The sequence below is a fragment of the Macaca nemestrina genome, chromosome 7, assembly GCF_043159975.1.
Source record: "Macaca nemestrina isolate mMacNem1 chromosome 7, mMacNem.hap1, whole genome shotgun sequence".
Taxonomy (NCBI): domain Eukaryota; kingdom Metazoa; phylum Chordata; class Mammalia; order Primates; family Cercopithecidae; genus Macaca; species Macaca nemestrina.
This window is the reverse complement of record NC_092131.1, coordinates 142,869,600-142,891,601: the sequence shown is the minus strand read 5'-3', so window position 1 is coordinate 142,891,601 and position 22,002 is coordinate 142,869,600. Positions and strand designations below refer to the sequence as shown.

General features: G+C 42.8%; 1 protein-coding gene across 1 annotated transcript in view; it reads right to left on the bottom strand.

Moving 5' to 3' along the window:
• Nucleotides 1–22,002, bottom strand: part of LOC105489507 (myosin IE) — a 239,949-nt gene that overhangs the window by 113,536 nt on the left and 104,411 nt on the right. Inside the window, exons 3-4 of the mRNA XM_011754342.3 lie at nucleotides 15,637–15,726; nucleotides 10,224–10,318 (exon numbers count right to left, since the gene is read on the bottom strand). Coding sequence (XP_011752644.1) covers nucleotides 10,224–10,318; nucleotides 15,637–15,726 — 185 coding nt within the window. The remainder of the gene's footprint in view (nucleotides 1–10,223; nucleotides 10,319–15,636; nucleotides 15,727–22,002) is intronic.

The following is a 22,002-nucleotide window of genomic DNA, read 5'->3' as shown; positions in this document are numbered from 1 at the left end:
ATAATTTCTCTGCTCAGAGACCTGCTATAATATAGAAATAGGCCATAGAGAACCATGAAAAGAAGGGGAAGACTGAGCTCTGGCCCCCAAACACATCCACTGGATAACAAGTCAGGTAAAATACAGAAATTGCCCAGGTATGGCCATTTGGTATATAAATGCATCTTTACCTCTTGGTAAGAAATCAAAGCTAATGTGTCAATAAGGTCATGTTCTTCCATTAACTCAGTCTGTGTGGTCATTTATCCTCCAGTTGATGACAAGCCCAATCATCATCCTCCTGGGTACGCAGAGAGCATCACGGCCAACAATGTACAAAGGGTTAGTTTTAAAAAGCACCTGGGTCCAGCCTGGGCAACATAAGGACACCCCATCTCTACAAAAAATTTAAAAATTAGCCAGGCATTATGGTGTGCATCTGCGGTCCCAGCTGCTCGGGAGGCTGAAGTGGGAGGATCGCTTGAGCCTGAGAGGCGGAGGTTGCAGTGTGTTGAAATTGTGCTACTGCAGTCCAGCCTAGGTGACAGAGCAAGATTCTGTTGCAAAAACAAAAATAAAAAGGCACCTGTATATGCGGGAGACAGAGTGGGAGACTTTAATCCTAGGAGCTCAAGTCCAGTGGTAACTAACCTGTCCTGACCTCTGTCCCATGGTGTACGGTAGCTATTACATCTCCATTAAAATACGGGAAACTTGAGACCTAGAGAGACAACACTGCTAACAGGTATAAAGAAAGTGCGGAAGGTTTGAAGTCAGACAGGGCTAAATTCAAATAGAGGCTCTGCCATCTACTAGTTTTGGATCTTGGAATTCTCCTAAGCCTCATTTTCTAGATGAAGTTTCAAAAAACAATGCCAACACAGCGGTAAGGATGAAAAGAGACAACCTATATGAAAGCAACCAGCAGAGGGCAGGCAGTCAGGAAGTCTATCTTGCGAGGCCTGATGGTGCTAACAGCAAGAGGTGACCGAAATCAGGATTTCAAGAGCCTTAGCCCTGGCTTTTAAGCACAGTGAGCTGGGGGAGCTTGAAAAAAGATATTAATGCTCCAAGGCCACCACAGATCAGTTGAAACAGAATCTCCAGAGGTGGAGCCTACATATCTGTACAGCCACTGAACCAGTAAGGCAATTCAGGAAACAGAAATACTTACCCCTAGAAAGTTAAATTGGTGAACCTAGGCCAGGCATGGCGGCTCACGCCTGTAATCAGAGCACTTTGCAAGGCTGAGGTAGGCAGATCACTTGAGGTCAGGGGTTCAAGACCAGCCTGGCCAACAGAGTGAAACCCCGTCTATACTAAAAATTAAAAAAAAAAAAAAAATTAGCCAGGTGTCATGGCACACCCCTGTAATCCCAGCTACTCAGAAGGCTGAGGCAGGAGAATCGCTTGAACCCAGGAAGCAGAGGTTGTGGTGAGCCAAGAGTGTGCCACTGCACTCCAGCCTGGGTGATAGAGTGAGATTCCATCTCAAAGAAAAAAAAAAAAAAAAATTTAGTGAACACAAGGCATGGTAGATAAAATTAGCATCTATAGGCCAGATGCAGTGGCTCAGGTCTGTAATCCTAGCATTTTGGGCAGCCAAGGCAGGCAGATCACTTGAGGTCTAGAGCTCAAAACCAGCCTGGCCAACATGGTGAAACCCTGTCTCTACTAAAAATACAAAAAAAATTAGCCTGGTGTGGTGGTGGGCACCTGTAGTACCAGCTATTCGGGAGGCTGAGGCAGGAGAATCTCTTGAACCCAGGGGATGGAGGTTGCAGTGAGCCAAGATCACACTATTGCACTCCAGCCTGGGGCTCCATCTCAAAAAAAAATCCTCATCTATAGAAGCCACTCTCCCTGATTTGTCTGCCAGTGGGCTAAGGAGGAAGGCATAAGAAATATCCAAGGTCAACCCCAGGTGTTTATTCCTGACTAGAAGTTAGCCTAATAGATGTCAGGGCTTGGCAGGAGAGATTGTAGGTTAACAAAACGGGGTTGACTTACAGCAGAGTCAGGACAGGAAAGTAAACAGCAGAGATAAGATGTTTTCTCCAAGTAAAAGGACTGTTCTGCAGGCTAGAGCAACACCCTTAGTTCATGTGTTCACATCTCCAGATAGAGGCGAGTGCTGTGAGCCAATATTAGTGAATATGATCATCTGTTCACTCAGAATTCACCCCTCTATCCAGCCTTCTTGTGGTAATCTAGCTCCCTTCATGGACTGTATACCAAGGCACATAATCAGCTGTCCACAGGCAGAATTCTCCCTATGAAACAATGAATTGGGGTCTGATTCACACTTCCTTGTGAGTTTGCTTGGCGGCTCAGTCTACCCAAGGCTACTCCACTCCAGCTGTTTTGATAAATCAAGCTGGTAGATGGACCTAGGCTTCCATGGAGCCCTGTGCTTGAGAAAGCAGGGTGTCTCCTTCCTTGATTTATTTCTCTTAAAATCCAGTTTGTGGCCAGGGGCAGTGGCTCACACCTGTAATCCCAGCACTTTGGGAGGCTGAGGCGAGCGGATCACAAGATCAAGAGATTGAGACCATCCTGGCCAACATGGTGAAACCCCATCTCTACTAAAAATACAAAAAAAAAGAAAAATTAGCTGGGTGTGGTGGCGGGCACCTGTAGTCCCAGCAACTCAGGAGGCTGAGGCAGGAAAATCGCTTGAACTCGGGAGGCAGAGGTTACAGTGAGCCGAGATCACATCATTGCACTCCAGCCCGGCAAGAGAGCAAGACTTCGTCTCAAAAAAAAAAAATCCAATTTGTTACACTCATTTCTAGTCTCAAAATGGTCAGGTGCCAGTCCATCCTGTCACCGTATCCACTGCATTAGAAAACATGAGTAAGACTGAGAGGAAACTAAAAACACCGCCTTTATGGGCTGCATTATACCATCTAAAGTGTCATTTAGACAGTCACACCAGGGAAATTGGGAGGTGGAAGTCTAAAACAACACCATAGAAATTAGGTCATCTTTCATTTTTTATTTCCTAATTAAATGACACCAGAGATTCCTAGTCTTTCCAGCCATGCCAGAATCCCTCAGCACGAGGACCAGGCTTCTCTTCCAGCCTCCAGGAAAATGGTTTTGTTTGTTTGTTTTCTGCTCACAAATGCATTTTAAAAGGCACCATTTGCCGGGTGCGGTGGCTCACGCCTATAATCCCAGCACTTTGGGAGGCCGAGGCTGGTGGATCACGAGGTCAGGAGATCCAGACCATCCTGGCTAACACGGTAAAACCCCGTCTCTACAAAAATACAAAAAAATTAGCCGGGCTTGGTGGCAGGTGCCTATAGTCCCAGCTACTAGGGAGGCTGAGGCAGGAGAATGGCGTGAACCCAGCAGGCGGAGCTTGCAGTGAGCGGAGATTGCGCCACTGCACTCCAGCCTGGGCGACAGAGCGAGAATCCGTCTCAAAAAAAAAAAAAAAAAGTCACCATTCAACTCAGCCCCTAACAGATGGAGCACCTGCCCCATCCAGTGTCAGGGGCTACAAACCTGGCCTTTCTACCCAGAACAGGATTTCCCTGCCTTTCTTCCTCTCCAAAATTATTTGGAAGGAAGAGTTCCAAAACCAGAACAACCTCAAAGGTCATCTAGTCATTCAGTTCCTTCACACGTGAAAAAGTCAAGGTCCAGACAGGTGTGAGATGTGCTGCCCAGGGTCAGGTGAGCATGAACGACGGCATGCCAGAGGTTTCCAATTTGCTTTCTCAAAGCAGACAAACCACAGCCCTGGTGCAGAAGAGAATGAACTCAAGGGCTCAGGCCTTTGCCCTCGGTGACTGGGCGGTGATGTCTATGCCCCTGGAGCGTCCTACCTAAGAGGAGTGCTTTTGCTTGCTCGGAGGCTTTGACCATAGGACAGTCTGATGATGTGATTTATGTTGGGTGCTTTGGGACATACCATCACAATTCTCACCTCCAACTGGAAACTAAAGGCGTTTGCACAAGCCTTCGAGAGCAGCTGGAAACTGAAGGCGGGCCAGGCAGGCAGTGCGTTATTGAGCCCAAACACCAGAGGCTCAGGTGATGTTCTCTGGTTGGCAATACTGTGAGTATTGTCACACCTCACACCAGTAGGAGGTAGCGCCGTCCATGACTCCAAAGGGAGAGGAAAACCAGAAGATCCACCTCTGGACCCTTCCAGACCTCACCCTCAGCCTCTCTTCTTTTGTCTGGCTCTAATTTGTATCCTTTTGCCAGAAAAAAAACTGTAATCCTAAGTGTAGGGCTTTTCTGAGTTTTGTGAGTTTTTCTAGTGAATTATTGAACCTGCGGGGAGGCAGGGGAGGGCAGTGGGAACCCATGAATTGATAAGGGTGGCCTGGGGAGCCCTGACCATGTAGCTGATGTCTGCAGGGAGGCCAGTCTACAGGAGGCCTGTGCCCTTAACGTGAAGTTTGGTCCAACTCCAGGTAGCTCCTAAATGAAAGCAAATCTCCTAAATGAAAGCACAGCCACTGCAACAGAAATCCTTGGGAGCAGGTTCCTTGAAATCTCTGCCACTTGAACAACTGGAAACAAGGATCTGGAAGTGGGCATCATCCCGCTTCAGTGCCAGTGGACCTTGCAGTGGCAGGTGGAGGGAGACACGTGGGCTGCAGAAGACTGAGGGGACCTCCAGACTGGCAAGCTCACGTAACAAGACCCTTCCCATCCCGCTTGTTTCGGCACACACCCAAAAGAGGGAAAATGGGAGGAAGGAGAAATGGCAGAGGACTCCATCAGAAAACTCATCCTGGACCCTCATTAAATTCCAGTTAGGAAAACTCCTGCCTCTCTAGTAGCCGGTGACCTCCGCTTAGTGTCAAACAGAAGCACTGCCTACTAAGCAACCGAATTCAACATGACCCAGGTGCTCCTCCTCACACAATTTAACTGGCATCTGCATCTAATCAAGTCATTGGATATAACCTTAAATTTGTGGACAATCCAATCGAAGGAATAAGTATAGTGAGACCAGGAAGAAGCAATTAGACACATGTAAATGATGTCTGTAGGAAAACTAGTTTTGGTTTCTTCAAAAAGTCAGTGTCATGAAAAAAATAGTAGTAATAGGGCAACTGTGGTAGGATAAAAATACATTTATGATTCATAACCAAATGCATTCATCATTACTTGATTTGCATAAACCAGCAGAAAAGGACATTTGCGACTATCAGAGAAGTTTGTAGTTTTTAGATGATGTTGAAAATGTACTACTAATTATTGAGTTATGATAATGGTCTTGGGATTAGTAAGAAAATGTTTCAATTTTTCAAATACGCTTGTGGAAATATTTAGGGGTAAAATGTCATGAAGTCTATATTTGCCTCCAAATACTTCAGATATATATTTACCTTGAAATGCTTCAGTGCTCATGTTTTACAGTATTGACTTTGGAACCATGTAAATGTTTTGCATAATTATAAAAACAAAATTACATTTAAAAATGCTAAACAACTAAAATTGAAAATGAAATAAATGAACCCAACTATAGGTCAGGTTGACATAGAAAAGGATTATTTAAAGTGACTTTTATGAAACCCAGTATTTTGACTGTAAATATTGGGTATTTGGACAAAAAATAACAATGAAATTTTAAAATCAATTCAGTATTGCTACTAATATTGGTATTGTTACTTTAAAAGCATTAACAAACTTATTCTGTCTAAAATACAATGCAATGCAAATAATTGCTAACGTAATCAGGAACTAAGATTTTTCAGCATAAGAGAAATGGGATACAAAAATTAAAATCAAAGAGATAAAAACTCTGAAATCTTAAAAATTAATTGAAAACAATTTTCCAATTTCATTTTTCTCTTAAAAAGCTCATATTCCCTAGATTTTTCCTTTCAAAGAACTACAGGCACTGACAACACAGGGCAGCGAGCACTCTTGGTGCCCAGTTTAGTGGTCTCTTAACGCCATTTCCCATTAAAATGAACAAGGCCCAGCGGGGTGCAGTGGCTCGTGCCTGTAATCCCAGCACTTTGGGAAACTGAGGTGTGCAGATCACTTGAGGTTAGCAGTTCAAGACCAGCCTGGCCAGCATGGTAAAACCCTGTCTCTACTAAAAATGCAAAAGAGGCTGGGCGCAGTGGCTCACGCCTATAATCCCAGCAATATGGGAGGCTAAGGCAGGTGGATTACCTGAGGTCAGGAGTTTGAGACCAGCCTGGCCAACATGGGGAAACCCCATCTCTACAAAAAATACAAAAATTACCTGGGTATGGTGGCATACACCTATAATCCCAGCTACTAAGGAGGCTGAAGCAGGAGAATTGCTTGAACCTGGGAGGCAGAGGTTACAATGAAGAAAGATCACGCCACTGTGCTCCAGCCTGCGTGACAGAGCAAGACTCTGTCTCAGAAAAAAAAAAAAAAAAAAAGAAAGCAAAAGAATTAGCCAGGCATGGTGGTGCATGCCTATAATCCCAGCCATTCAGGAGGCCGAGGCAGAAGAATTGCTTGAACCCAGGAGGCGGAGGTTGTGGTGAGCTGAGATCACACCACTGCACTCCAGCCTGGGTGACAGAATGAGACTTGGTCTCAAAAAGAAAAGGAAAAGAAAGGAACCAAGGCCCCCAGAGAGACAGTGGATTCTACATAGGAAATATACAAGATGAGCTAGAAGGTCTTAAAGAAGGAAACTAACAGAGCCTACTGGGGTCATGTCCAAAGGACATAAGAGTTAAGATAAAAGACTGTCACAACTCAACAATAGGATCATTCCAGCCTTGAAAAGTACAGCTGCAATGTAGTTAAACAGGTACAATATTAAAAGTCCACTAGTTTGGAATAATACAGAAAATAAAACACATTACCTTGGGAGACTGCTAGGGCAACAATTCATTGTTTTGAAAACAGGTGAGTAATGGCAATGAATCCAGGGTTTTGTCTAAATGCCCCACATAGTTTTTATTTGAAGGTGACCAAGCAAAAGAACTAATAAATGCAGAAAAATAACAGAATTAGAAAACAACGATTTTTCAACCACTAATTAAACAATGATTTATGACAGATGGGTTCAATGACAATCTGGACACACGAAGTGAGAGCAACAGGCACGAAGTGCACAGCATCACTGATGAAGTCTCTTTTGCCAAAAAAGGAATCTGAGTCTGATCAAGTTTTTTTTGTTTTGTTTTGTTTTTGAGACAGAGTCTCACTCTGCCGCCAGGCTTGAGTGCAGTGGCGCAATCTCAGCTCACTGAAACCTCTGCCTCCTGGGTTCAAGCGATTCCCCTGCCTCAGCCTCCCAAGTAGCTGAGACTACAGGCACATGCTGCCAGGCTCAGCTAATTTTCTGTATTTTAGTAGAGATGGGGTTTCACCATGTTGGCCAGGATGGTCTCAATCTCCTGACCTTGTGATCTGCCCGCCTCAGCCTCCCAAAGCGCTGGGATTACAGCTGTGAGCCACTGCACCCGGCCTCTGATGAAGTTTTTATATCTAACTATTAATTTACAGAAAATATAGGGGACAGTGGAATACTTAAGCAACATCATAGGATACAATTAGGCAATACCAGACTGTATAGCAAAATCTACAGGACAAACAACTTTTTTTTTTTTTTTTTTTAACAAACCCAAGAAAACAAAAAGGGGAAAGGAAAATTGTTAAAAGCCGAGAGACGTAAGAGACATAGCAATCAGGTGCAGTGTATGGGCCTTGTTTGGATCCTAAATAAAAACACACTAACTATAAAAAAGAAATTATAGGAAAACAACGGAATTGGAATACTGATAATATTACATACTATAAAAGAATTCTTCATGTTTAAGGTGTGATAAGAATGATTTCTTAGAGGCACATACTAATTATTGACAAATAAAGAGGATCTTTGGGTTTGCTTTTTTTTTTTTTTTTAAAGATAGGGTCTCTGTCGCCTGGCTGGAGTGCAGTGGTTCAAGCATAGCTCACTGTAACCTCAAACTCCTGGGCTCAAGTGATCTTCCTGCCTCAGCCTCCCTAGTAGCTAGGACTACAGGTGCGCACCACCACACCCAGCTAATTAAAAAATTTTTTTTTTTTTTTTTTTTTTTTTTTTTTTTTGAGACGGAGTCTCGCTCTGTCGCCCAGGCTGGAGTGCAATGGCGCGATCTCGGCTCACTGCAAGCTCCACCTCCCGGGTTCACGCCATTCTCCCACCTCAGCCTCCGAGTAGCTGGGACTACAGGCGCCCACAACCGCGCCCGGCTAATTTTTTTTTTTTTGTATTTTTAGTAGAGACGAGGTTTCACCGTGGTCTCGATCTCCTGACCTTGTGATCCGCCCGCCTCGGCCTCCCAAAGTGCTGGGATTACAGGCGTGAGCCACCGCGCCCGGCAAAAAAATTTTTTTTATGGAGACAGGCTTTGCTGTGTTGTCCAGGCTGGTCTCCAATTCCTGGCCTCAAGTGATCCTCCTGCCTCCTGGCTTCCCATAGTGCTAGTATTACATGTAATCTTTTCTGGACCTTGGAAATGAATCCACTGCCATGCCCTACCAGATTTGCTTTAAGTAATCAAGTAGGACAGAATGGGAGGACCAAATAAAACAGAATTGGCCATATACTGATAACAGTGTAAAACAGATAACAGATATACAGGGACACATTCTACTATTCTTTCTCATTTTGTGTATATTTGTAATTATCCATAATAAAAGATTTTTTTTTCAAAAACATCTCAGAAAAATTAACTAAAAGAGATGAACACAAATATGTATGATAAAATTGGGAACTGTCAAATTCTAGGTGATGCGAATATGGATGCTTATACTTTCCAGTGTTTGAAAATATTCACAATAGTAAGCAGAGCTTTTTTTTTTTCTTCAGATGGAGTCTCACTCTGTTGCCCAGGCTGGATTACAGTGGCATGAGCTTGGCTCACTGCAGCTTCCACCTCCTGGTTCAAGTGATTCTCCTGCCTCAGCCTCCTGAGTATCTGGGACTACAGGTATATACCACCATGCCTGGCTCATTTTTGTATTTTTAGTAGAGACAGGGTTTCCCCATGTTGCCCAGGCTGGTCTTGAACTCCTGACTTCAAGTGATCTGCCTGTCTCAGCCTCCACTCAGGTATGAGCCCGCCCCTTTTTTTTTGGAGATAGGGTCTTGCTCTGTTACCCAGGTTGGAATGTAATGGCACAATCTCAGCTCACTGCAGCCTTGACTTCCCTGGCTCAAGTGATCCTCTCCCCTCAGCTTCCCCAGTAGCTGGGACTACAGACAAATGACACCAGATGCCTGGCTAATTTTTGTATTTTTTTGTAGAGATGGGGTTTTGCCATGTTGCCCAGGCTGGTCTCAAACTCTGGGGCTTACAGGTGTGAGTCACCCCACTTGGAGTTGGTAAACAGAATTTATTTTATTATTATTATTTTTTGAGATGGAGTCTTGCTCTGTCATCCAGGCTGGAGTGCAGTGGCACGATCTCAGCTCACTACAACTTCCTCATCCCAGGCTCAAGCAATTCTCCCGCCTCAGCCTCCCTAGTATCTGGGATTAGAGGCGTGAACCATCATGCCCAGCTAATTTTTATAAGTAAGCAGAATTTTAAAAGCACTTAAGCCAGGGGTATCCAATCTTTTGGCTTCCCTGGGCCACCCTGGAAGAAGAAGAATTGTCTTGGGCCACACATAAAACACACTATGACAAATGATAGCTGAAGAGCTTAAAAAAAATTTGCAAAAAATCTCATAATGTTTTAAGAAAGTTTACGAATTTGCTTTGGTCCACACTGAAAGCTGCCCTAGGCTGCATGTGGCCCATGGCCTGCAGCCCGCAGGTTGAACAAACTTGACTTAAAACCAGGCAGGACTCGGAGCCCTGTGTCAAGCTAGAGGGATTATGAAACGTGGTTACAGACACCTAATGCCGGCCATTACCAGTAATCTCCCCCCAAATTCAATGCAAATGACAAAGTTCACCAAAAATGTTCAAACATGAACTACTAAATTATGAAGGCAAAGAAAAAATAGGGACCTAGAGAAAAGGATTCCATCTGACTAAACAGTGAAAACATGTTTATTATACTTACTGCAAACCCAGGGGAGCTCAAAAGTTTTATGGTATGGAGCTCTATTACATAGAGTTATAAATAAACCAAGATAAAGCAGCTCACCTGCTTGTTACTCAGACACATTAACCAGGCCGTGACATCAGTAGCTGTTGCAAAACCACTGCTTATCGACCGAAATACATAACCACAGCATAGTCTCATATCTTCCATGGCCACAGATAAGGATACTTTTCATACCTGATGATGACGCACTGGTTCTCTCTGTCAATGATCATGTTTCTGTACATACTATCCGCAAGGGCATAGATATGTGGTGGGTTTTCATACTGTGCCTAGAAAAGCAAAAAATTATAATACATAAATAATAAAAATTAAACAAGAAAAACAAAATCATGGTCAGATAGGCAACACATTAAATTTCTTTTTCTGAATTTGGAAATGAATCGTGCACCATAGTTCCAACGCCTATAATTACATCTTAAAGGTTGCATGATACAAGAATTCATAAAATTTCCTAGGTCATCAAGGTTACACCCTCGCAAAATTAAGACGGAATTTGGAAGGAGCCTTCCGTAGGCATATCCATGACTCAGCCTTCCGGATGTGGAGTGTCTTCAGACACTCCAACACACCCCACCCTTCCACCCATACATGCCTCTGCAGGTGACAGTCCATTTCTAAATGTTTCTATAGACACTCGGGCAACAGGTCTTAGGAGAGGCCTGCCCAACACTTAGCTCTGACTTCTACCAGAATTCTAAATTCCTATGTAATTTTTTCGAAGAGGCCACGTTGTAGATTCTGGGGCCTCAGAGGGAATTAGGTGAGATTATCTATGGATCAGAAAAAAATACTTAAATCTTTCCATAAGAAGAGGGCAAGAAGGTGTGTTCTTTAAAGGGATAAGCTAGTTTAGCCAGTTTGCTTCATCTCTATTGGAAAAAAAATCCTACCACATTAAGATATTCTCCTGGGTTTGTGATTTCATCTTATGGGATATCTTAGCTATGCACAAATATCAAACTAAATACATTTTCCATGCTTAATAAATTCTCAGGCTGACTTCAGCCCTGCTTTATTCAATTTCTTGACATGCACCTTCACCACAACCTCAAAAATTACTAAAAAGAGAAATACTTTGTTGGGTATATATGGAGAAAGAACACTCCTAGCCTGTGATCACTCCGAGCTACTTGGCAGGCTGAGGCAGAAGAGTCATTTAACACCAGGACTTGGAGTCTAGTCTCCACACACACAAAAATTTTTAATTACCTGGGTGTGGGAGCACATGCCTGCGGTCCTAGCTACTTGGGAGGCTGAGGTGGGAGGATAGCTTGAGTCCAGGAGCTGGAGGATGCAGTGAGCTATAATTATGGGAATAATAGCATCCAAGCTGCAAGTCTCACAGTATAAATGATGGATGGGAAAGCAATTTGGAAAGGTAGAGTGATATACAAAGGTGAAGCTTAATTTACTTAATCCATCTTTGGATTAATTTACTCAATCCATTTTATTGTGCAGTGACTTACTATAGAAAAGGGGGCCTGGCTGAGAAGTTGTTGCTCACTGCCATGCTCTGGAAGATGAGAGTTTGGTGGGGAGGGGTTAGGATGAGGGGGCTTTGTATCCAATACCCAGTGTTCTTCCCATGTTGTAGGCAGGGCGCTCATAAGGGGAACTACCCAGGGAGGGCTGCAAGCTATGCCTAGGACTGATCACCTAAAGAACCCTATGCAGGAGCCAGAATATGTGATCTCTGCCTTAACCTTATGGTCAGGAGCAGATATCTGGATATGGTTTTAAATGGACTTCTAGTATACACTAGGATTCTACAGGATTATTATAGTTATTATTTTACTTTAACAGAGTTTAATTGAGAAAAGAATGATTCGTGAACAAGGCCACCCTGGAACAAGAATAGGTTCAGAGAGCCTCCAGCGCTGCCATATGCTGTAAGATTTTTGGGCAGAAAAAGGAAAGTGATATACAGAAAATGGAAGTGAGGGCCAGCCCTTGCTCAGGCCTGTAATCTCTTTGGGATGCTGAGGTGGGATGATCACTTGAGGTCAGGAGTCCGAGAACAGTCTGGCCAATGTGGCAAAACCCCGTATCTACTAAAAACACAAAAATTAGCCAGGCGTACTGGCACATGCCTGTAATCCCAGCTACTCAAGAGGCTGAGGCAGGAGAATTGCTTGAATCCAGGAGGTGGAGGTTACAGTGAGCTGAGATTGCACCACTGCACTCCAGCCTGGTGACAGAGTGAGACTCCATCACAAAACAAAACAAAACAAAATAAAAAAAAAATAAAAATAAATATATATATATAGAAAATGGAAGTGAGGTACAGAAAGAGCCAGATTAGTTACAGATTAGTTTGGAGTTTGCCTTATTTGAACACAGTTTGAATTGTTGGCCACCTTTGATTGGCCAAAACTCAGTGACTGGCAGAAGAGTAGGTTACAGTTTGTTTACACATCTGGTTAGGCTACAGTTTACTGTGTACAGAGAAACATTTAGGGCTGGGTGTGATGGCTCATGTCTGTAATCCTAGCACTTCTGGGGCAAGACCAGAGGATCACTTGAATCCAGCAGTTCCAGATCAACCTGGGAACATAGTGAGACCTCCTCTCTACAAAAAAGAAACAAAAGTAGCTGGACATGGTGGTGTGCACCTGTAGTCCCAGCTATTCGCTTGGGAAGCTGAGGTGGGGGGATCGCTTGAGTCCTGGAGGTGGAGGTTGCTGTGAGCCAAGATCACAGCACTGCACTTCAGCATGGGTGACAGAGTGAGACCTTGTTTCAAAAGAAAAAAGAAAAAAAAAAAAAAACATTTAGCCCGAACTTAAAATATGCAAGGAAGCAGCTTTAGGCTAAACTTAATTTAACAATTCCCCTCTCTTGGTTTTTTTGTTTTTGTTTTTAAATAGAGGCGGGGTCTCACGATGTTGCCCAGGCTGGTCTTGAACTCCTGGACTCAAGCAAGCCTCCCATCTTGGCCTCTCGATTTGCTGGGATTATAGGCGTGAGCCACCACGCCCAGTCCAATTTTCCTCTTTTGGTCATCCTCTCAATTTTGAAATACCAAAACTTTAGGCACTGATGTCACTCTGTCACCACTGTAAAAATGTACTTACTTGCTCTCAAATATCATTGAGAAATAGCAGAACAGTGGGGTTTGTAAGATGGGAACAAAGATTTTAGGTTACTTTCTGTAAGGGTTAGAGTAGAGGGGACCTCCTCCCTGCTGGCATCTCCTGGTCTGTTTCTTTAAAGTTTCGATTACATCACATGTAACATGAGTGACTCCATGTTCGTTTGGTCTGGTCTGTCAGACCAGACCAAATGCTAGTGCATGAGATCAGTCCAAAACAATGGGATCTCATTTGGGAGGCCGAGATGGGCGGATCACGAGGTCAGGAGATCGAGACCATCCTGGCTAACACGGTGAAACCCCGTCTCTACTAAGAAATACAAAAAATAGCCGGGCGAGGTGGCAGCGCCTGTAGTCCCAGCTACTCGGGAGGCTGAGGCCGGAGAATGGCGTGAACCCGGGAGGCGGAGCTTGCAGTGAGCTGAGATCCGGCCACTGCACTCCAGCCTGGGCTACAGAGCGAGACTCCGTCTCCAAAAAAAAAAAAAAAAAAAAAAAAAAAAATTCCCCTCTTTAGGTCAGGTTCTCACTGAGGTGAGAGTGTCACCAAAACTTAGGCCTTAGTACCCCTCTCAGTTACCATCATTTTGGGTTTCTGGTCTCAAGTGCACAATCTTTAATGACTCTTTGAAATGAGAAAGTAGAGGACTGTAAGAAAGACAAGAAGATGGAAAATGGAAGGAAATAAAGTGGAAAGAAAGCCATGGGCAACGGGGGAAAGTCACTGCCCAGTAAGGTTTCAATGCTGCAGAACTGTCATACTTGACCTTTGCATGTCACCCTGTATTTTCCAAACTGGTTTCCTATCTGTGGTCTTATTGAACCTCTCAGCTATCTGTGAGAAAACTATACAGTGGGCATTTCCTTTACCTGATTCTTCCCTCCCCTGAGACTCTCAAAGTCATTGGGACCTGACTTCAACTCCTAGCTCCACCACTCAGTATATTTTAGTACTTCACCTCTCTAACCTTCAGTTTCCTCATCTATGAAATGGAGATAGATGGTATGACACAGCCAGCAACCAGGGCTGTTTTATTATTGCTGCAAGTATAACATAGTACACGGCACTCAGTAAATACCAGTTTTACAATCATCTGTTACCATTAGCAGTAAAATTAAGCATATTTTTAAGAAATTCTACATTTCCTTAAAAGAGAACACTTCAAAAGATAAATGGTCTAAAAGGGACGTGCATACAGCAACCCTTTTCAGAAAACTAGAGAAACACACATGCACGGCACTTCCATCTACAGTGCCTTGGCTGTCATCGAGGATGCCAAGCCAGCTCTGTGTGCCTGCTGATCGGGGCACTAGGGCAGGGCCAGCCTCTGCTGACAGTGTTTCCCTTGTGCTGGGCTCCCATAAAGGCAGCATTATCAAAGGTCTTTCGCGTGGCAGCCTCCTTCGGCTCCAGCTACCGGCACCATTCATCTGGCAACAATGGGGTGGGCTCTTGCTCTGGGTAAATTGCCTTCCACTTCAACTGATGAATTTGTGTGGGCTCTCTTTTGTTTGCTTTTTAGGGGTCAGGATTAATGAATGCTCTTGTGCTTCTGCTGCAAAGAGGGAAGGAAAAGGAAAGGAAAAAGATGCAGAGATGGGGAGGCCTCGGGAAGTGATGAATCACAGAATAAAATATATTAAGGAGAATTACAGCTTCCAGTTTTACTATACAACTGAAAGGCTAGGGAGCTGATTATGAATAGGAACCAGGGTCAAATTAATAAATGAAGTAATACAAGATTGAAGACAAAAACGAATACAAGATTCATTTTTCATGTTCAAGTCATAGTCATAGTTTAACAATGGTTCTGATTCTGCAAATCAGTACCCATTGCTCTATTTTTTACCCATAACTAATTTTTATTCCTTAGATTTTTGTGGCATATGTGGAAGCAGGAAGATCCCTGAGCTGTAAGTCTTACATCCCATTTAATTAATTTTCTACGTAAATAAGGCTCAAATAATGATAGTCCTAAGGTTTTTTGAGCTGTGCTCTAAAAAGCAGATCATTGGCCGGACGCGGTGCCTCACGCCTGTAATCCCAGCACTTTGGGAGCCTGAGGCAGGTAGATCACCTGAGGTCAGGAGTTCAAGACTAGCTTGACCAACATGGTGAAACCCCATCTCTACTAAAAATACAAAATTAGCCGGGTGTGGTGGCACGTGCCTATAATCTCAGCTACTTGGGAGGCTGAGGCAGGAGAGTTGTTTGAACCCAGAAGGTGGAGGTTGCAGTGAGCCAAGATCATGCCATTGCAGTCCAGCCTGGGCAACAAGAGCAAAATGCTGTCTCAAAATAAATAAATAAATAAAATAAAAATAAAATAATAAAAATTAAAAAATAAAAAGATCATTAAAAATAAAAAAGGCACAAGTTTCTCCAATAAAAAGTTCATAACAGAAAAGTGCAAAGTACTGCTAACTTCAAGAAAAACCATGTGTGCATCATAAAAGCCCAAAATAAGGCAGCAATTTATGTGACGTGTAACTTACCGCTCCTTGGTACATTTCAATTTCCTTTTCCCCAAAATATGGCATCTGCTTGAAAGGGTTGACTGAGATTAATACAGATCCTATGTATGTCTGAATTTAAACTCAGTTAAGGTCCATCATTAATCTTCATAGCTACACATTTTTCAAATTAAGTAACCAGATGTTACCAAGAATTGGTAATGACTGTCCAAGTGGAAAGGTTGTATGCTTGCTTTCTAAAAGATTACAAATAAAGACAAAAGCAATCATGCAACTAGCACAGGCTTTGTTCCTCCTAAGGAAGAGTAATAAATTTAATTACCAAGGTGCTACAAAATGAAATCATTATGTTAAATAAATTAAAGCACATTCTTTCAAGATCGGCGACATGTGCAGCAAGGAGAAAAGAAAACAAAGCAAAAATGGCCAAGGAGTGAAAAAACCAGTTACCAGTCCTCCCCTGAAATTATATGCATTTTTTCCTTTGAACTTTCATATCTGTTAGGTACACTAAAAACACATTCATCGGCCGGGCATGGTGGCTCATGCCTGTAATCCCAGCACTTTGGGAGGCCGAGGTGGGCAGATCATTTGAGCTCAGGAGCTGGATACTAGCCTGGCCAACATGGTGAAACCCCATCTCTACTAAAAATACAAAAATTAGCCGAGTGTGGTGGCACAAGCCTGTAGTCCCTGCTGCTCTACTCAGGAGGCTGAGGCAGGAGAATTGCATGAACCCAGGAGGCGGAGGTTACAGTGAGCCAAGATCGTGTCATTGCACTCCAGCCTGGGCGACACAGGGAGACTCTGTCCCCCCACCCAAAAAAATCATCTACTTATTTAACAAATACAGGAATACAAGATGAACTAACAGCTCTGTTCTCCACAAGCTTAGAGGAATTAAAAGGCGTCAACAAGGTAATTTTCTGGCCAGGTGCAGCGGCTCATGCCTGTACTCCCAGCATATTAGAAGGTCAAAGGGGTGGACTGCTTTAGGCCAGGAGTTTGAGGCCAGCCTGGGCAACATAGCGAAACTCTATCTCTTAAAAAAAAAAAAAAAAAATCAAAAAAATTAGCCGGGCATGGGGGTGTGTGCCTATAGCCCCAGCTACTTGGGAGGCTGAGGCGGGAGGATTGCTTGAGGCCAGGAGGCAGAAGTTGCAGTGAGCCCAGATCAGAGGTTACAGCAAGCCAAGATCACATCACTGCCTTCCAGCCTGGGTGACAGAGAGACGTCTCAAAATAATAGTAATAATCATCAATAAGGTAGTTTTCAGAGAAGAAAATTATAAACCCCACTTACATCAGGTTTAGGGAAAGAAGGTATTATTTCTGCTTGGAGAATCCAAGAAGGCTTCTCAGAGAGGCTATGTTTATGCTGGGCCTTAAAAATTTTACACAACACATTTTAATATGCCAAAATAAATGAAGTCTTATGATCACATGAAAAAAAATTTCCATTTATTCATTCAACAATCAACTAATTTGAATTGGGTGCTTACTTAACATGCCAGGCACTGTTTTAGATGCTCGGGATATGACAGTGAACAAAATAAACAGAACAGATATAACTTCTTGACTTCATGGAAAAATCACAACAACAAACACACACATAGACATTCAAAACTGTTTCTTTCAATGATCGATTTCAAGGTGTTTAGAAGTTTTACAAATAAATTGTTAAACAGAAAGTTATTTACAAATATATAGTTTTAGATAAAGACTTAAAACGATGAGATTTCCTCCCACAGGGGGACATTTTTCTATTTACATATTAAGACCTGTGTACCATGAAAACCAGCCCAGGTGTTCAGTCAGATTGGCTGGTGCTGATGGAGATAAAATAGGACCTACTTGATACTCTCACTATACTTAAATAATTATAAAATGCTCAGCACTGTGTCTGAACATAGCACGTAGTAGTGGCTTTTCCTTAATTAACATCGCCTAAGGCACATGTTTTATCCTGTTAATATCTGAAATCATGACGCATATATCAAGTGTGGTTTAACATGCCAGGCGCTGTTTTAGAAGCAATGGTTTGTTAGTTTCTATTAGACACAGGGTTATTATTATTGAATACAAATCAATGTGAGATGGATCATATAATCATGTAATTTTTTTAAAGATAAGATTTTAAATTATTGTGCATATACCAAGGTGAGCATGCAGGATGACATGATTGTGATTTTACTTCTCTTTGTCAGTGGCCAGAAAGATCTTCAGATTTGAAGAGGCTGAACATGAATTGCTATTAGGGAAGATGAGGTGGTTTTAAGACCACTCCAGTGGCGCCCAGTTCTGGTCTAAGGGCAGGCCATAGTGCTAAGAGAAAATGCTAATGATACAGTGAGCCATCACTGAAAATTACTGAAGAGTTAATGGAAGCAGGGCCATGGAAAATGTATTCCCAATTGCCACAGTCAGAATGAGGCCAGTGACAGATTAGTAGCCCGCTTTCTTTGAGGTAAAATTTAGGACACTTACATGTACTGTTTAAAATTATCAAGCAGATAAGACGTCCATGATGCTGTAGCCAAGACTCAATAAAGGGTGATAAAATTAATTAAACACATATACATTTACATCTTAGCACCAACTAACAGCCCTATTTTACTTCAGGTTGACTATCCCTTATCCAAAATGCTTTTTGCAGATTTTGCATTTTTTCATATTTTGGAACGTTTGCATTACACTCACCATCAGTTCAGCATCCCTAACCCAAAAACCCAAAATCGAAATGCTCTGATGAGCATCGTGTCGATTATCAAAACATTTCAAACTCTGCAGCATTTCAAATTTGGAATTTTCAGATTAAGGATACTCAACCTGTACAGGGAAACTGAGGCATGGAGAAATTTTAAAAGTTGCTTAAGGTCACAAACTATAAGTGGCAGAGCTATGATTCTAACGCAGGCAGTCTGGATCCCAAGCCCGTACTCCTGATCAACAAGCTAGAATGTCTAAGATAAGCAAGTACTGTGTTAACATTATTATTGGTAGCCAGATTTAGCAAATAAAAACACAGAAAACTAGTTAAATTGGAAAGTCATTCAAACAAGAATTTTTTTTAAACTATGTCCCAAATAAGTATGTTCCCCAGTAATATTTGGTACAAATAGTAAAAAGTAACTTGTTATTTATCTGAAATTCAAACTTAACCAGCAGTCCTGAATTTTATCTGGCAACCCTAAATTGGCAGCCTCTTCTGACTTAGATTCTGTGATGCTTTGCATACTCGAAAACCCACTTCCCTTAGGTGGCTTTTTAAAGTATCTTTTCTAAATGGTAAGGACCTAATCAAAATTGAACAAGCTGGGTGTGGTGGCTGGAGCCTGTAGTTCTAGCACTTTGGGAGGATAAGGCGGGTGGATCCCTTGAGCTCAGGAGTTTGAAACCAGCCTGGGCAATCTAGTGAGACCTCATCTCTACAAAAAAAATTTTTTTAATTAGCCAGGCATGTTGGTACGTGCCTGTAGTTCCTGCTGAGATGGGAGGATTCCTTAAGCCAAGCCGGTCGAGGTTACAGTGGGCCATGATCATGCCACTGCACTCCAGCCTGGGCAACAGAGGCCAGACCCTGGCTCCAAAAAAAGAAAACAAACAAACAATTAATGAATGAAGTAATAATGATTCTTATGGCAAACCCAATTTTAAAGAAATACAGCACTGCTAGAACCGTCTTCACTTCAGAAGAGGAAGATGTTTATTTCATGTCTATATCCATCCCCAGGGAAAAACAAACAGGCAAATAAGCTCCTTCTGTGGAGGAGGGTACTTCTTCCCTTAGCTGTAAAGGGAATGTGGTTACTGCCACCTTGTCCTAGACAAATTGATCACCGCACACAAAGAATAAAGGGCTGCCCTCAGGCCATCAGCCAAAGGTACCACCTCCCCACCAGTCCCTTGGTTACTTAGTAAATATGAATTCAGTTGCCTATGAGCTCCTAAAGTAACCAACATTTTAAACACTGTTAATCTGCTATATAAAGAGATACCTCATTAAGTCTTGATTTTTCACCAAGTACATTACATAAATTCTGATTAGGGCCTGGTTAAGGAGATATTCAGAAAAAAAAAAATTTCTTTTGGACTACTCTAAGCCAATCCTGAATCAATGACTCAGCTCAGAATGAAATGAAGAGGGAAATTTGTAACTGCTCCCTAAATTTATCAGTAGGGTTCTTGAGGATAATATTATTTGGGAAGACACCTAAAAAATAAAGTTTGGTTTAAAATGGCTGTTTCTGGTTGGGTGCTATAATCACAACACTGTGGGAAGACATGTGGGATGACTGCTTGATTCCAGGAGTTCGAGACTAGCCTGGGCAATATGCTGAGACCTCATCTCTTAAAAACAAAACAAAACAAAACAAAAAACCTGCCAAGTATGGTGGTCTTCACATGCAGTCCCAGCTACTTGGGAGGCTGAGGTGGGAGGATCACTTAGGCCTGGGAGGGCAAGGACGCAGTGAGCTGTGATCATGCCATTGCTCTCCACCCTAGGTGACAAGAGCAAATAAAATGAAATAAAATAAAATAAAAAATAAAGTCTCAAAAAATAAAATGGCTGTTTCTACAGAAAAACTAAGGAGACTTTAATTTAGACTTCAAGAAAATAAACATATCGTAGTTATTTCCGGTGAGAGTTTGGAATAATTGTTTATCTAAACAATTTTCACCTTTTCCACCTTGCTATGTGTGCAGAGGCCTTAGCTGTTTTCCGGAGACCTGTGCTCTCCTGCTGGTTTGGGAACTCCAGGTAATTCCAACAATGCTCACTCCCACTCCTATTACATAATTCAGGTGTGCCTCTGGGAAAAGCCGTTCCAATCATTGTCCCTACCCACATAATCCTTGGTGGTGAAGGTGTGGCCTAAGGTTAATTTTCAAACTGCAGGAAGATATGAAGCTATGATACCAAAAAACAGGAGTAAAAAAAATGTCAATTATTTAAAAGACTCTGGGAGACCAAAGAGACCCGACCCAAGATATCTTTAATTGATGGGTTCCCAAATGCCTGTCCATGGATCTATGCGTTTCCACTAACCTGCAGCAAGAATGACAAAAAAAGAAAAAATGCACTGAATTTTTCATAAAGTTTAATTTATTCAATATAAAGAAACTGTCCTTTATTCTTAGATTATTTCCTTCCTACATTTTTGGTGTAAAAATATTCTTTCTTTTATGAAATGTGATGGTAGCACAACTTTAAAATGTTTTCTGTTTGTTTTTTGTTTTGTTTTTCGGTTTTTTTTTTTGAGACAGAGTCTTACTCTGTTGCCCAGGCTGGAGTGCAGTGGTGTGATCTCGGCTCACTGCAAGCTCCGCCTCCCAGGTTCACGCCATTCTCCTGCCTCAGCCTCCAGAGTAGCTGGGACTACAAGGACCCGCTACCATGCCCGGCTAATTTTTTGTATTTTTAGTAGAGACGGGTTTCACCTTGTTAGCAAGGATGATATCGATCTCCTGACCTTGTGATCTGCCCGCCTCGGCCTCCCAAAGTGCTGGGATTACAGGCATGAGCCACCATGCTCAGCCTCAAATATTTGTTTTCAATAGTCTTATTAGGCAGTGCCAAGAGTTGAACTTTTCTTTTTTTTTTTTTTGAGACGGAGTCTTGCTCTGTTACCAGGCTGGAGTGCAGTGGCTCAATCCTGGCTCACTGCAACCTCTGCCTCCCGGGTTCAAGCAATTCACCTGCCTCAGCCTCCCAAGTAGCTGGGATTACAGGCGTGTGCCACCACACCCAGCTAATTTTTGTATTTTTAGTAGAGACGGGGTTTTATTACGTTGGCCAAGGTGGTCTCGATCTCTTGACCTCATGATCCGCCCACCTCGGCCTCCCAAAGTGCTGGGATTACAAGCATGAGCCACTACACCCTGCCAGTTAAAATCTGTTTTAATAGTCAGTGAATTTCCCCAAACCACCTATGCTGGTTAAGTGGACTTCCCTGGGTTCATCCCTGAGGTGGCACAGGGAGGTGAGGTGACTTTCCCAGAGTCACGTGGAGAATGGGTGGGCTGGAACTCGAGGCTCTGGCTTCAGCCGGGCATCTATCTTGCTATGTAGCACGCTGCCCCTCCAAGTGAACTGGATGCCAAGGGCCACGCCTCGCTCGAAAACAACTACGCTGCTTTGAAATCCAGTGGGGCTAGCACAAAAGTCTGGACTCCTAATTCAAGGATTAAAAATGTGTGGTCTTTGAGTAAAAACAAGTTTGGAAAGTTGGACCGAATGAGCACGGAGTGCTTTGCACAGGAACTCTTTTCGTCAGCCAAGTGGTCAGAAGTGCTCTCTCCCCACGCACAACAGAGAACACTAATGTTTTCCTCATAGATCTTACAATGTAACTGTAAAAAGTGTGGCAACGTTGATGACAAACA